Source organism: Phalacrocorax carbo, chromosome 5 (genome assembly GCF_963921805.1).
Source record: "Phalacrocorax carbo chromosome 5, bPhaCar2.1, whole genome shotgun sequence".
In the NCBI taxonomy this organism is placed as follows: Eukaryota; Metazoa; Chordata; class Aves; order Suliformes; family Phalacrocoracidae; genus Phalacrocorax; species Phalacrocorax carbo.
Genome location: NC_087517.1, coordinates 41,202,122 through 41,214,982, shown reverse-complemented (window position 1 = coordinate 41,214,982; position 12,861 = coordinate 41,202,122). Strand labels below are relative to the sequence as shown.

The 12,861-nt window shown below is 40.9% G+C and overlaps 1 protein-coding gene across 7 annotated transcripts in view; it reads right to left on the bottom strand.

Moving 5' to 3' along the window:
- The window catches only part of UBE2F (ubiquitin conjugating enzyme E2 F (putative)), an 82,544-nt gene that overhangs the window by 36,028 nt on the left and 33,655 nt on the right, over nucleotides 1-12,861 (bottom strand). For 6 of the 7 annotated variants that reach the window (XM_064452126.1, XM_064452125.1, XM_064452132.1 and 3 more), the window contains one exon: nucleotides 11,343-11,400. The exons of the other annotated variant lie outside the window; for it this stretch is intronic. In XM_064452126.1, the coding sequence (XP_064308196.1) occupies nucleotides 11,343-11,400 (58 nt within the window). The remainder of the gene's footprint in view (nucleotides 1-11,342; nucleotides 11,401-12,861) is intronic. 7 annotated transcript variants of the gene reach the window in all.

Genomic DNA, 12,861 nt, shown 5'->3' with positions numbered 1-12,861 from the left:
AAGTATATTTAATATATTAATTTCAGGAGAGAACAAGTCAGACAAAAGCAGCTAATGAACTTCCAATCAAAGAAACTTCTTTAGAGATCCAAGGAACATTTCTGATCTAATAGACTGATTAAATTAAAGCACATTGCTGAACCATTTTTAAAATATATAAGCAATTTAACCCATTCAGATCAATGAAAGGAGTGGCAGTCATTTATACACGCAGATGTCTGAAGCTTTTTTTTTTTTAACTTACAAACTGAAGCAGTAACTCCAATAAAACAAGTGCAAAGCTTTGTACATCACAGTTTGGAAAACGGCTTGAAATTACACCCGAAAACCCAACATGCTGAAAGTCAGGCCACTGCATGGCTGTCTCCTGGGGCAGCTCTCTGCTGTCCTGTCTGCCTACACACCATCTCAAGATGGTTTTCCACTTCCATTCACTTTCTTCCATTGTCTCTGACAAACAAGCCCAGCTTCTTTTCTTCATTGTAGCCCAGAAAACCAAGCGTCCTACATCCCACCCAGCCCCACCTTCCCCAGGCTCTTCTGTTGGACTTATCTGTCTGCCTCCTCAACATGCCTCCACAAACATCTCTGACTTCTCCCCAGGGACTAACCGCCTGTTTGCAACCACTACGATGTAATTGCACAAAACTTATCGCTGGTCCAAGGGGTTAAAAAACCAGTATGTTTTCATGCCAGAAATAGTAGACACTTTTTAGCTTATGCAAAAACTGCTTCCCTCCTAAACAGTCTTCTCCCAAATAAAACGCCTCTTATATTTCCTCTCCCTGCCCTGCTCCTCTCCAGTCTTGCACATAACACTTACAGTATCTTGCAAAATTCTTCTAGCAGGTAAAACACTGTTTCCACCTGGCATAAGGTGATGAAGACCGTTTCTTTAATCAACCTCAAAGATGATCTCAATTCTCACGTGCCTGCAATCCCAGCTCATGCTTCCCACCCAAACACAAGAGTAGCTTAGAGGGCTTTAGGTAAATTAAATGGCATGAACCGCTCCAGTTAGCAAACACAAAAAAAGGAGGAAGGCTGGAAAACTATTTCTTCTGTGCTCAAATATACTAGGAGGAAGAAAACAGGAACAGTTATAGACTGTTCTTCTCCCAGACCAAGACAGTTGTGAATTGCCAAGTATGCAGGAGCACTCCTCTAAAATCCCTTACTTTTGTTACTGACTCCTTGACATTTGTCCCCAAGGTTACTTCAGAGCAAGCAGATCATCTTTTATAAATTGTTCCCAGGCGAATTCTGTGATGGCTTCTTAATGAACTACACTACAGTAATTACAAACACTAAAGCAATCGCTCTCCGGAGACCAGCCTACTCATCTCATTAAAGTTGACACAAATTGCATATTCAAAAAAAATCAATAATTTGGGGGAAACAAGCATGGTTTAATTAGACTTACTGATGTACTGCACAGTTCTACTGAATCGCTCTTTAAAAACCTGCTAGTAAAAACAGCTACTGTAGTTAAAACAAAGATTAGGCTTTGCCAGAAGCCATTGAAGAGAAAAAAAAAATGTTTGCAAATCTTATGAAGCAAAGATTACTACAAGACATTGATTTGTGCAATTATTTTCACCAGCCTGGGCAAGTAGGGGGTGGAATCCCTTCTTACAAAACTGATAAAGCTGATTTATAAAACCAAAAATATAACACACAATATATTCTTGCAGAAAAACTTCCTGAAGCTTTTTTTAAGAAAAATAGAATAATATCAGATCTACATAGAAAACTGTATTCAATGGCTTATAACTTCTCTTTACTAAATATTGGGTCTGAAGTTTTTGTCTGCTACTTATTCAATTTTTAGAGGTGGAAAAGAAAGGCAAAGAAATGAAAGCAGTAACCATGGACATTTTAAGCAGTTTAGAGACCAAAGGTATTGAAGAATATACTGCACTTTTCTTTAGATGACTTCCTTTACAGAGGGAGACTTGAACCATTGAAAGGTACCTTGTGGTAAAGCTGTGCTTTTGCAAAGCTACAAATACCTATCTAAATTGTGATCAACAAGGACATCCAGAAACTCCTTTGACTGTGACAACTAAATCTCCCTCACTTGGTTTTCATTGAACACACACAGCCTCTCCCCAGTCCCCAGTGCTGATCAGAGCTGCTAGGGACAGCCCAGCCCTCTTCAGAACCACCCTGGGCCAGGCACTTGTACAGCGAACAGGGCACTGATGAACTGATCTGCATTCGGTCCAGAGCAACAGTGTCATCTTGAAGCAGAACCTGTCCCCACTGTCCGAGGGGTCAGAACGGTTGTTGTGTTCGTGAAATAAACTTCTGGATAGTCAGGCCAGACATCCTGCTGCAGACACATACCACATGGGCTCCAGCACCAAGCAGGGATGCAGAGATGTGGACCAACAAAGAGGACACTACCCTCCAAACCATACCAAAAGAAGGCTCTGAACCACTAGGAGCTACTACAACACTCTGAAGTACTTCTTACTTTATGGAGAGAGACAAACAGTGCACACCCTTTCATGTTTGCTGACAACGAACAGCCCTCAAATGGTGGTGACTCTTCTGTTCTTCCTCATCCACCTCTTTACGGGTTCAAAAATCTATTTCTTCTATACCTGCCTCAATCTTCTGCTGCCACTCTCTAGCCCCTAGCTAAATTACTATTTCTTCTGTTTCACTGCTTCCCTAGAGCTGCCTTCTGCTATGTTGATACCCCCTTCAGTATTCCAGAAAATGCAAGAAGGCACGCAGCTTAGGTCCTGATTTTTTTTGTGGTGGTGGTGAGTGGTGGTGGTTCTGCTCCTGCTGTGCTGACAACAGAGCAGAGGTTTGAAGGAGTACACTTTACTTGCAACGTAAAGCAGTCTGTAGCAGACCAGTGCCCATACCTTCAGGGACACGCATCGACCAACAGGCTTGCTTTTCTCTCCTTCACCGATTCCTTTGATCGAGACCTGCAGTACTGACATCACGCCCTTTCCGTAAATAGACTAAGTCTTCCAGGAATAAAGATAAGACTAAACACTTGCACTGCCCTATTTCTGTTAAGCTGCAGGTGTAACTCCCTGCTGCTGCAGTAGCCTTTCCTCAAAGCCATTTACTTGCAACCATATGTTGTATTTTGTTACTCACTGTGTGAAGTCACGGAAAAAGTAAAGGTGTTGGCAGCAGGAGACGTGCTATGTGGCCCTGGGAACCCCCAGGAGATCAGCATGCAGAGCTGGACCTCTAAGTGCTCTCTGCATACAAGGAAGGCAGGCAGCTCTGCAAATGAAGATGATGAGCTGGATGTGACCCCAGAGGGAGTACTAAGAGGTGAGCAGGTACAGTCCTCCTCTGAACAATATTTCAGCCAGAAGGTCACCCATAAAACCTACAGCCAGCCACAGACAGCATAGCTGAGGAAGTAAGGACTCCCAGAAAGTTATTCTGCACATCTTGCTCCTCAGACAAAAGAAAGTGCACATGCCTGGATGTCAGCTTATCCAGGGTGTCCTTCTGGGATAGCTGCTGCAGGCACAGAATTAAGTCCACCTCTCTCCTTCCTACCCATCATGCTGAACACTGCTCCAGGTAGGGAGTAGGCTTGGGTGAGAGACACCACCACCACCTCTTGGAAACAGCACAAGGAGAAATTAGGTGGTGCAAAAAGTCTTAAGTGGGCAACAGTGCAGGAGGCATGGACACATTGCCTGAGACCACACCCACCTGATGTAATCCCTGTAGAATACCAGAGAAGACAGGTGAAGGCACACCCCCTGAAGAAACAGGTGACCTTCTGTTTAATGCAGTATTTGAAATTGGTGTGAGTGAATAATTTTAAGCATACCAGGTGATGTTTCTCCCCAGAACTCAAGAGGCTCTGTACTGGACTATACCAGGAAGCAGCAGACACTCTGACAGAGTCCATCTCCTTTTAGAGATCACACATACAACTTCTCAGGAGCCCAGTTTTGTAATCTTTGTGATCGTGAGCACAAAGATACCAGGAGCTGGTTGTAAATGTCATATTAGATCAAGAGTCTCCTTGCTAAGCTATGCTTGACTTCCTGGTAATTTCTCCTCCTGCACAGTAAGAGCTGGCATTTCTGCTCTTTGCCACTGCTATGAAGCCTTTCCTTTTCTTCTTTTGATGAATTTCTCTTCCTTACTTCACTGATAGGGAAGATAAACATATTCTGTCCAGGAAGGCAGCTTTTACAAGCACATGCTTTGACATTTCTACATACAGTACAAAGACCCATTCCAAAATGGGATTTGAATAAACCAGTAACAGAAAAATGTTATCATAATGCTGGCTGAGAAAAACAGTATCAGAAGCAAGAATTAATGGGAACAACGCAGAACACACAGGTTTACTTTTTTTCCCTTCATCGTGAAGGCAGTGGCAGTTCTTGCCTATTTAAAATACTACTCTATGCTAATTACATATAATTTTGACAGCAGACCACCTGTTTTTATGAAGACAATGAATTAAAGTTTTGTGCTTATACTGAAGCTTTGATAACTACCCAGGTTTATGCTTAGACGTTGAAGTAAAAGTAACTAGAAAAATTAAGTCAAGACCCTCTGATTTATTTCTCCAGGAGATTAGCCTGACATCTGCATGATTTCAAATAAAATAATTTTACTGCCTGAAGACAACAGCAGAGCTAACACAACAAACATGGCATATTTTTCCATTTAGTATTAAGTGATAATTAAATAAGCAAGCCTCTTATGGATAAACTCCAAATAGCAATAATTTATCATAAACTAGTCTTAATTCCTTTTAGATTAGATTACCTAGTAACACATACAGATATTTCTTAACCTAGTATCTGAAGCTATGGGAAAGGAATTCCTGGAAAAAAAGAAATTGTTTTCCTATAGATAGGTATAAAAAGCTGCCTGCATGTCTATGGTTTAAAACTATCTTCTTGTTTCCCACACCTGCTCCTATCTCTCCTGACAGCAGTAACACAATAACAAAAACCATCTCTTTAAAATACCTCACTGAAGAGCTGAAATGCATATACAACATGAAAATCCTACAGAAAATAGTTCTCCAGTTATCTGAAACCAATCATAGCTCCATCAGAACAGGGTTACAAGAAAAGGACCAAATATTCCTTATGAATATCCATCATATGTTTTAAAATACTGGTTTTAACATTTCTATACTCCGGGAGGCTGAGCCAGAGTTGCACAAATGTGCTTTGATTATTTTTATGGTTCATAAATCAGTCACTGACCAATTTCCAGTTGTAGAAGGAACAGCTTGACTTCCAGAACCAATTAGGCAATCACAATACACAGACCTACTTCTTCCTTTATTTTTCAAAATCAATCACCCAAGATAATTTTATAGCAAAGTAAAAGCAAGCATTTGAGAGAAAGTTGATGAATACTAGGGAGGCCTATTGTAACTAGGCAGATGATACTCATGAGTAAGGTACAAGGAAGTGTATGTTGAGGACTAACAGGAGCTACTAAAGCACTTCCAAGTTTCAGATAAGAATTATTGAGGGGCAACAAACAGGGTATCAGAGCAACAATAGCATTATTTCATACTAGGTATTTAAAAGCTAGTATTGTCAGTAAAATAAATATTGGAGAACAGAATGGAATTAAAACGACCTATTTGCTTTCTGCCTAGAAAACTTCTGTTTTGACCATCAGAGCTAAAAGCAGGAGAAAACCAAGTTCAGACAGTTTGAGCAGAGGTCCAAAATAACTTCAGCAGTCCTTTACTTTATGAATACTCTGCTTTAGAGAAGGAAGTGTGCAACATAACAGAATGGAGACTGAAAGGTAAATAAGCTCCTGTTGCTAACTCACAGCTAGCTACAAAGAAGGAAAAGATTACACGAAGATCAGTTGCATCAGTTTTTACACAATCCATAAGCAAACTGCTACCAGTAATTATTTAAGAATTCGGGATTTCGGAGTCTTCCCGTGGACAAAGAGAACATTTACAATCACATCAACAGTGATTAAAAACAGCATATATATAGATTGTTCTAAAATATTAACCTACCAATGATCAGTTTCAGGGTTAAAGCCCAACTTTCTTAATAACCTGATTTAAAAAGTATGTAATACAGGAATTCAGAAACAGCACATTCTTTAGTGCCTTCACTAGAACACAGGCTGCTGTTAACAGTGGTCTATGTAAACATGTTCAGTAGCAGGAAGTAGTAAAATGGAAAAAAAAATTTAACACTTCGTAACTTAGAGAATTCAATCACAGACAAGATGACACTAAGTGCAACAGCTGGAAGTACTCACAATCACAGGCCCTGGTTCTCATGGAGGACTTCAACCACATTGACATTTGCTGGAAAAGCAACATGGCAAGGCATGCACTATCCAGGAAGTTCCTGCAGAGCATCGAGGATAACTTTTTGATGCAGGTGTGGGAGGAGCCAACAAGGCAAGATGGGCTGCTTGACCTTATACTAACAAATAAGGAAGAGCTGGTTGAGGACATGAGAGTTGGGGGTAGCCTTGGCTGCAGTGACCATGAGATGGTCAAGTTCAGGATCCTGCGTGATAGAAGCAGGGTGACAAGTACGATTACAACCCTGGACTGCAAGAGAGCCAACTCTGGCCTCTTCAAACACCTGCTTGGAGGAATCCCATGGTAGGACGCTAGAAGGCAGGGGGCATTCAAGAGAGCTGGTCAGTATTCAAAGACCTCTTCCTCCGAGCTCAAGATCAGTACATCCCTAGGAGGAAGAAGTCAAGCAAAGGAGCCAGGAGACCTGCAAGGATGAGCAAAGAGCTTCTAGAGGAAATCAAATGGAAGAGGGTGGCTCACAGTATGTGGAGAAAGGGACTGGGCATTTGGGAGTGATGTAGGAATGTTGTCAGGGTATGCAGAGACGTGATGAGGAAGGCCAAGGCCCACTCCCTGGCAAGGGATGTCGAGGATAACAAGAAGGGTTTCTTCAAATACATCAGCAGTAAAAAGATGACTGGGGAAACTGTGACCTGGACATAGGGATAGTGTGTAATCTCAGCAGACAATTGCTAACAATACCAAGCTGGAGGAATGGCTGATATGCTGGAAGGCCACGCTGCCATCCAGTGAGACTGGAGAGCTGGGCCCAGGGGAACCTCATGAAATTCAACAAAAGCAAGCGCAAGGTCCTGCACCTGGGGAGGAACAACCCCATGCACCAGTACAGGTTGGGGGCTGAACTACTGGAAAGCAGCTCTGCTGAGAAGGACCTGGGAGTGCTGGTGGACAACAAGGTGACCCTGAGCCAGCAACGTGCCCTTGTAGCCAAGAAGGCCAACGGTATCCTGGGGAGCATTAAAAGGAGTACAGCCAGCAGGTCGAGGGAGGTCATCCTCCTCCTCTGCTCCACCCTAGTGAGACTGCATTTGGAGTGCTGTGTCCAGTTTTGGGCCCCCCAGTTTAAGAAGGACAAGGAACTGCTTGAGCAAGTTCAGCAGAGAGATATGAAGATGATCAGGGGGCTGGAGCATCTCCCTTATGAGGAAAGGCTGAGACACCTGGGTTTGTTCAACCTGGACAAGAAAAGACTGAGGGGGGAATCTCATCAATGCTTATAAATATCTGAAGGGCAGGTGTCAAGAAGATGGGGCCAGACTCTTTTCAGTGGTGCCCAATGACAGGACAAGGGGCAATGGGCACAAGTTGGAACACAGAAAGTTCCACCTAAACTTGAGAAAAACCTTCTTTCCTGTGAGGGTGCCAGAGCAGTGACACAGGCTGCCCAGAGAGGTTGTGGAGTTTCTTTCCCCAGAGACATTCAAAGCCCGCCTGGACACAGTCCTGTGCCCCCTGCTCAAGCAGGGGGGTTAGACGAGATGATCTCCAGAGGTCCCTTCCAACCCCTACCAGTCTGTGATTCTGTAAAAATGCTAGAAAATAAAATTGAGTTAGCCTTTTTTTATCCCCATAAGAATTCTCTACACTGTTAAAACACATTTTATCAGATAACTTAAAAGTATTTAGGAGATTCCCCCCCAAAAAACCCCCACAACTTAAAAGGCATAATTTAAATGCTTCTTTAAGTTTCTACCTGTTTGACCCTAAAGAAAGTGTTAAAAAGGTCACAGCAGTTTGTTTTGAAGGACTTCTCATGTAAGACCTCTGCTGCCACCACAAGGCTACACAAGATGAGGCAATCTAAAACTTCTAAAATTTAAGCCATCTAAAATGTTAAGCATGTAACATAAACGCAAGCAGTTGCATTGCAGGAGAGCTGGTTTGTGCCTGTGGCTTTCGAGGTTTTGCGTCATCTATTCGAATGGTTTTACTAATGCACTCAGAATGGCTGCATTAGTAATGCCTGCCAATTTTTGTCACAGAAATATAGTACGTCCCCAGTCTCAAATATTTTAGCAATGTTTTAGAGTGCTTTATTGGACAAATTTGGGTACTATTCCTCCAGAGAACCAAGCTGCCTTTGTACTACTGATGAGTGGAATATGAAATACTGACTTTCCAGTCCATCATTGGGCAAGACCACATACTATCCCTTAGCTCTACTGTGCAAATTCACACAATATTCCACTTGTGGAGATGAACAGGTCCTCCAAACCATGGTGTCCAAGTGTTGAAAACAAAGGATTCAGGAAGGATGGATTAGTGGGTGCAGGTGGAGTGTTAAGAGATAAAAGTAATCTGGGTCACTTTTCATGGCTCTCATTTGCTACCAGTTTGTCACTGTTTCACATAATTCTGTGGTCTATAGTTAATTGCTACCATAATTATTAATGCACACTGACAGATGACTCTGTGGCCATATTGATGATAAACCAGCAAAATTCCATATTTTCCATCTCAGAAGCGTGTATAGCCTGGAATCTAAGCACTTGGACACTAATCAAGCTTCAAAACACGTAGGAAGGCACGCATGAAGCTTCACAGATGAGAGACAGCCAAAGATCTGAAAGAGCAGCTGATAGAGCAGCCATCAGGAACCCTGGCTCTGACTGAGACCCACACTTCCCATGTTTATTAGTCCTTTCAAAGAGCAAACTTGGAGTGGATAAAGAATATCTTCAAAGAACAGACCTGCACCAGATACTGGTTACCATCTAATTACAATTTGTGTCCCGAGCAAAAAAATCGTTTTGGGAATAGCGCTTCAGCTTACCAACATCCTCAAAGGCTACTGATGCTCGATTTTTTTCAGGCTCCTTGTGTACTAGAGGCACAGTATAACAGCAGCATTTCTACAGAGGCACAACTTGGAAACAGGACCAACATGTGGTACTTACTTTTTGTAATGACACTTCAAATCACATGAAGTGACAACATAACAAGTGAGAGAACACTTACTGAAACTGCATATTTGTTTAAAATGGAGACTAGTAAGACAAAAGGTAAGGAATAAAAGCTTTGCAATGTGGGATTATTTTTTTTTTTTAAAGCTATAAAATGCAAGCTTGCAATTGTGGTGCTTCAATGGCCATGGGGAAAAAAAAAACCACCACAAAAAAAATACCACAAAATCCAAGGGGGATGCTGGATTTTCAGTTTTTCCTTTTACAGTTAAGCTACTATTCATTATCTCTTAACGAACCTTTCATTTCAACACCCATAAATGAAGTTCCTGGGTTGTTTTTTTGTTTGTTTGGGGCTGTGGAAGTTTTTTTCCCCCGCTAATGTCTTGATGGCAAAAACTCCCTAAAATGCTTCATAATACTCAGTAATTTGAGTCTCCTGGTAGTTGAAATTCCAGGATATTTAATCTATGAAATTAATCACACAATTAGCAAACTGATGCAAGAATAAAACAGAAAAGAAGATTAACACACATCTTCCATCGTCACTGATGACAGGAAGTACATATAATGTCAGCAGTTATTCCCACCCATAGCTCTAATATGCAACAGTATTTTAATTTCTATAAGAAAGATACAATGAACAAATCTAGAAGAACAGATAAAAATGTGTACATCCTTGTCCAATTGCAATATTGGTGTACTAATTTTCTAATGGCTGAAGCTTAAAACTTGCAGTTCAAAAACTTTGTCTGCGAATGAAATACAGGGACAGGAACAGAACCAGTTAACTTAATTACCCAGTCAGTGTCTTGATTTAACCTAATACGAAAACAGACACACAAGGGCAAAACAAAATCATACCAGCTGATTAAAAAAAAGGGGAAATAGGGAAAGGGTGTTTATGAAAACCCACAAAACACCAAACACAGATTCTATTTCACTTTCCAAAAAGTCAGATGCTCATGAAGAGATTTTACAGATGAAGCAAGTCACAGACCACATTCATAGTGCCAAAAAGGAAATCAAGATTAGATAAAACTCATTTTCAATTTGCCTTTTGAAAAGAAACAAACACCTGACACATACCCTTTATCTGCCTAATGTAGCTAATGTTCTTTAAGAACCAATTCTGGCAGGGTTCCTGGTAAAAGCAAAAGGGAGATTATTGCTCAGTGTTCTGCCAGATTCTTCTGACAGTAAGGTCATGGAACAGTAAATGGACAACCAACTGCTTCCCGTAGCAAGACAAGGACAGTCACTGCACTGAAATGCATGTCCTATGTGACAATCTACCTAGGAGTATTTTATACAGGAACTATGACTTAGTTTGTTAACGCTGCCCAGGTGTGGTGGGACCAACCTCTGAAGTAGTTCTGCAATCACAGTGGCACAACTACCAGCAATTTTACAGGGGCCAGATTTCACTTACATTTTAGTGACTTGGGTAAACTTACATCTGAGGTAAGGTTAAAGGGCAGAGGCAGTTAGTTCCTCACTGGAGCAGCTAAAACAGCGAAGAGTGCCCTGCTTTATACAATACTTAAGTGCAGATGCGCTGCTCTCTCCTTCGAACACTGGGAATGAAACAGAATTCAAGACAATCAAAGTGTAGTTACTGCACTATGTTCCACATGGCATTTCTCCCAAATGCAACTTGCCTTTCACTTGCCTCTACACAGAGGAGCTTGGGGGTAAAAAAAAGAAGACAGACTACTGATTCATCAGGAATGTCAATGCAATGAAAGTTACAAGCATTATGGATTACTGCTAGTCCTGCTCAGGTCATGCTCTTGTATTTGTTGCCTGGGTTAAAAAACACAGACCACCCTTACTGACCATGGTTTCTCAGGGTCACCAGCAGTCACACCATTCTACAAAAACTTTTATCAGTCAAGGCAGTATTTGTACAGCTATGCTAAAACTAGCAAACATTTGTATTATCAGTTAGCACTGTACTTGTTTCAGTATTGCCACCAACACTTGAAAGAAAACCTCAGTTGTTTCTAGAGCAAACCACATTATCTGTCTCTTTCCAAATCCATAAAAGTATTTTAAAAGATATATCTAGTTCAATGTACATATCTAAAAAGAAATAGTACCTTTAATGTTCTAGTTGGAGCCCAGCCAGTGCCATCAATTGAATGTTCTCTCAATAAACTGGAAAAAAGACACACATATTATACAGTGCAACTTCTAGTTAAACAACCTTTGTCAGAAATCTTCTCAGCAAACATTAAGAACTTAGGAAGTAATTGCCACATAAGAATTACCTCTTGCACTATATCTAGATACTGGGATTTTAAAGCACAAGAATTGGGATATCTTCCTAGAATTACATTCTACATAGTGTCACTACAGATCTCCCAATCTGAGCTCAACCTTTGTCAAAAGAACTGATTTATTTTCATCAAGCAAAGTAAGTGTGACAGAAATCTTTGACACAGTCTCAGCAAGGAACCTTTATTTTCCCCTGAGCACACAGACACACACACTCTGGTTTAGAACATGTTCATCTTTGGTGAAGAGATAGGTTTGCAGAATAACCCATCTCAACAAACCTGTCACAGTTCAATCAAAAAAAGGGTATTTTTGATAGGTATCTAATTAGCAAGAAGAGAGGATGACAGTAATCTTTGTGTGAAGGGACTTCAGCTTCTGAGACACAGGGATAGGAAAGTGAAATAAGGTTTGGTCTGCCTGCTCAGGAAGGTTTTGCAGATGCATCTCAAGCCTTCGAGGAACACAGCACAGGACAGCGTAGCGACAGGGCCTTACAGTCCTCTTCCAGTACGTGAGCTATATTGCATGCAGAACATTTTAAGGCTTTACAGGCAGACTCAACATCATATATCCCCAACTAAAAATCATGATGAAAACTACTCTGGGCAAGAGATATTGCTCACAGGAGGAAAAAGTTCCTTATAAACTATACTACATTCTCTCAAATTTTAACATAAATACATACAAATATTAATAAAAATAAGATAGACTTTCCTATACACATACTGTGTAGAAATTTTATGACCTTCATATTATGCTACATATTAAGTTCAGTGAAGCTGTTGGCCTATTTACCAGCTGAAATCACTGAAGCGTACTTCAGTACACACACATCATTTCACAATCGCATCTTCCTCTGTTAAGATGTAATCTAAAACTGTAAACTCATACAGCAAAGTGCAAAAATTCATCACCACCAGCAGCTTCTACTACTGAAATGATAGGGTTAAGTGAAATAGTCTTTAACTATTAGGTTTTACCAACTTTCAGGATGACATATATTAAGTCATTTTTAAGTTGCAGCAGATGACCAGACCATACAGGCTATCCATGTAGTTATTTATTGAATGTGCAGAGTTTTTAATCCAAGGAAATACACTAAGACTAGCATTAGCTCTTGTTCAGTGTAGAGAGGTTAGGAACAGGATGATCATACTGGACAAGACTATTGCATCTTAACTGTGCTGCTAATCTCATTTCTATGCCTTTAAAAAAATATGCCATGACCACTAGTGCACCTCAAAAGTAGTTTCAAGAACATGAAAAATAGCATCTTGTGGCTACAGCTTTTGTTCGTATTACAAAAGTAAAAGCAAAACCCCTAGTGAACAGGCAAGA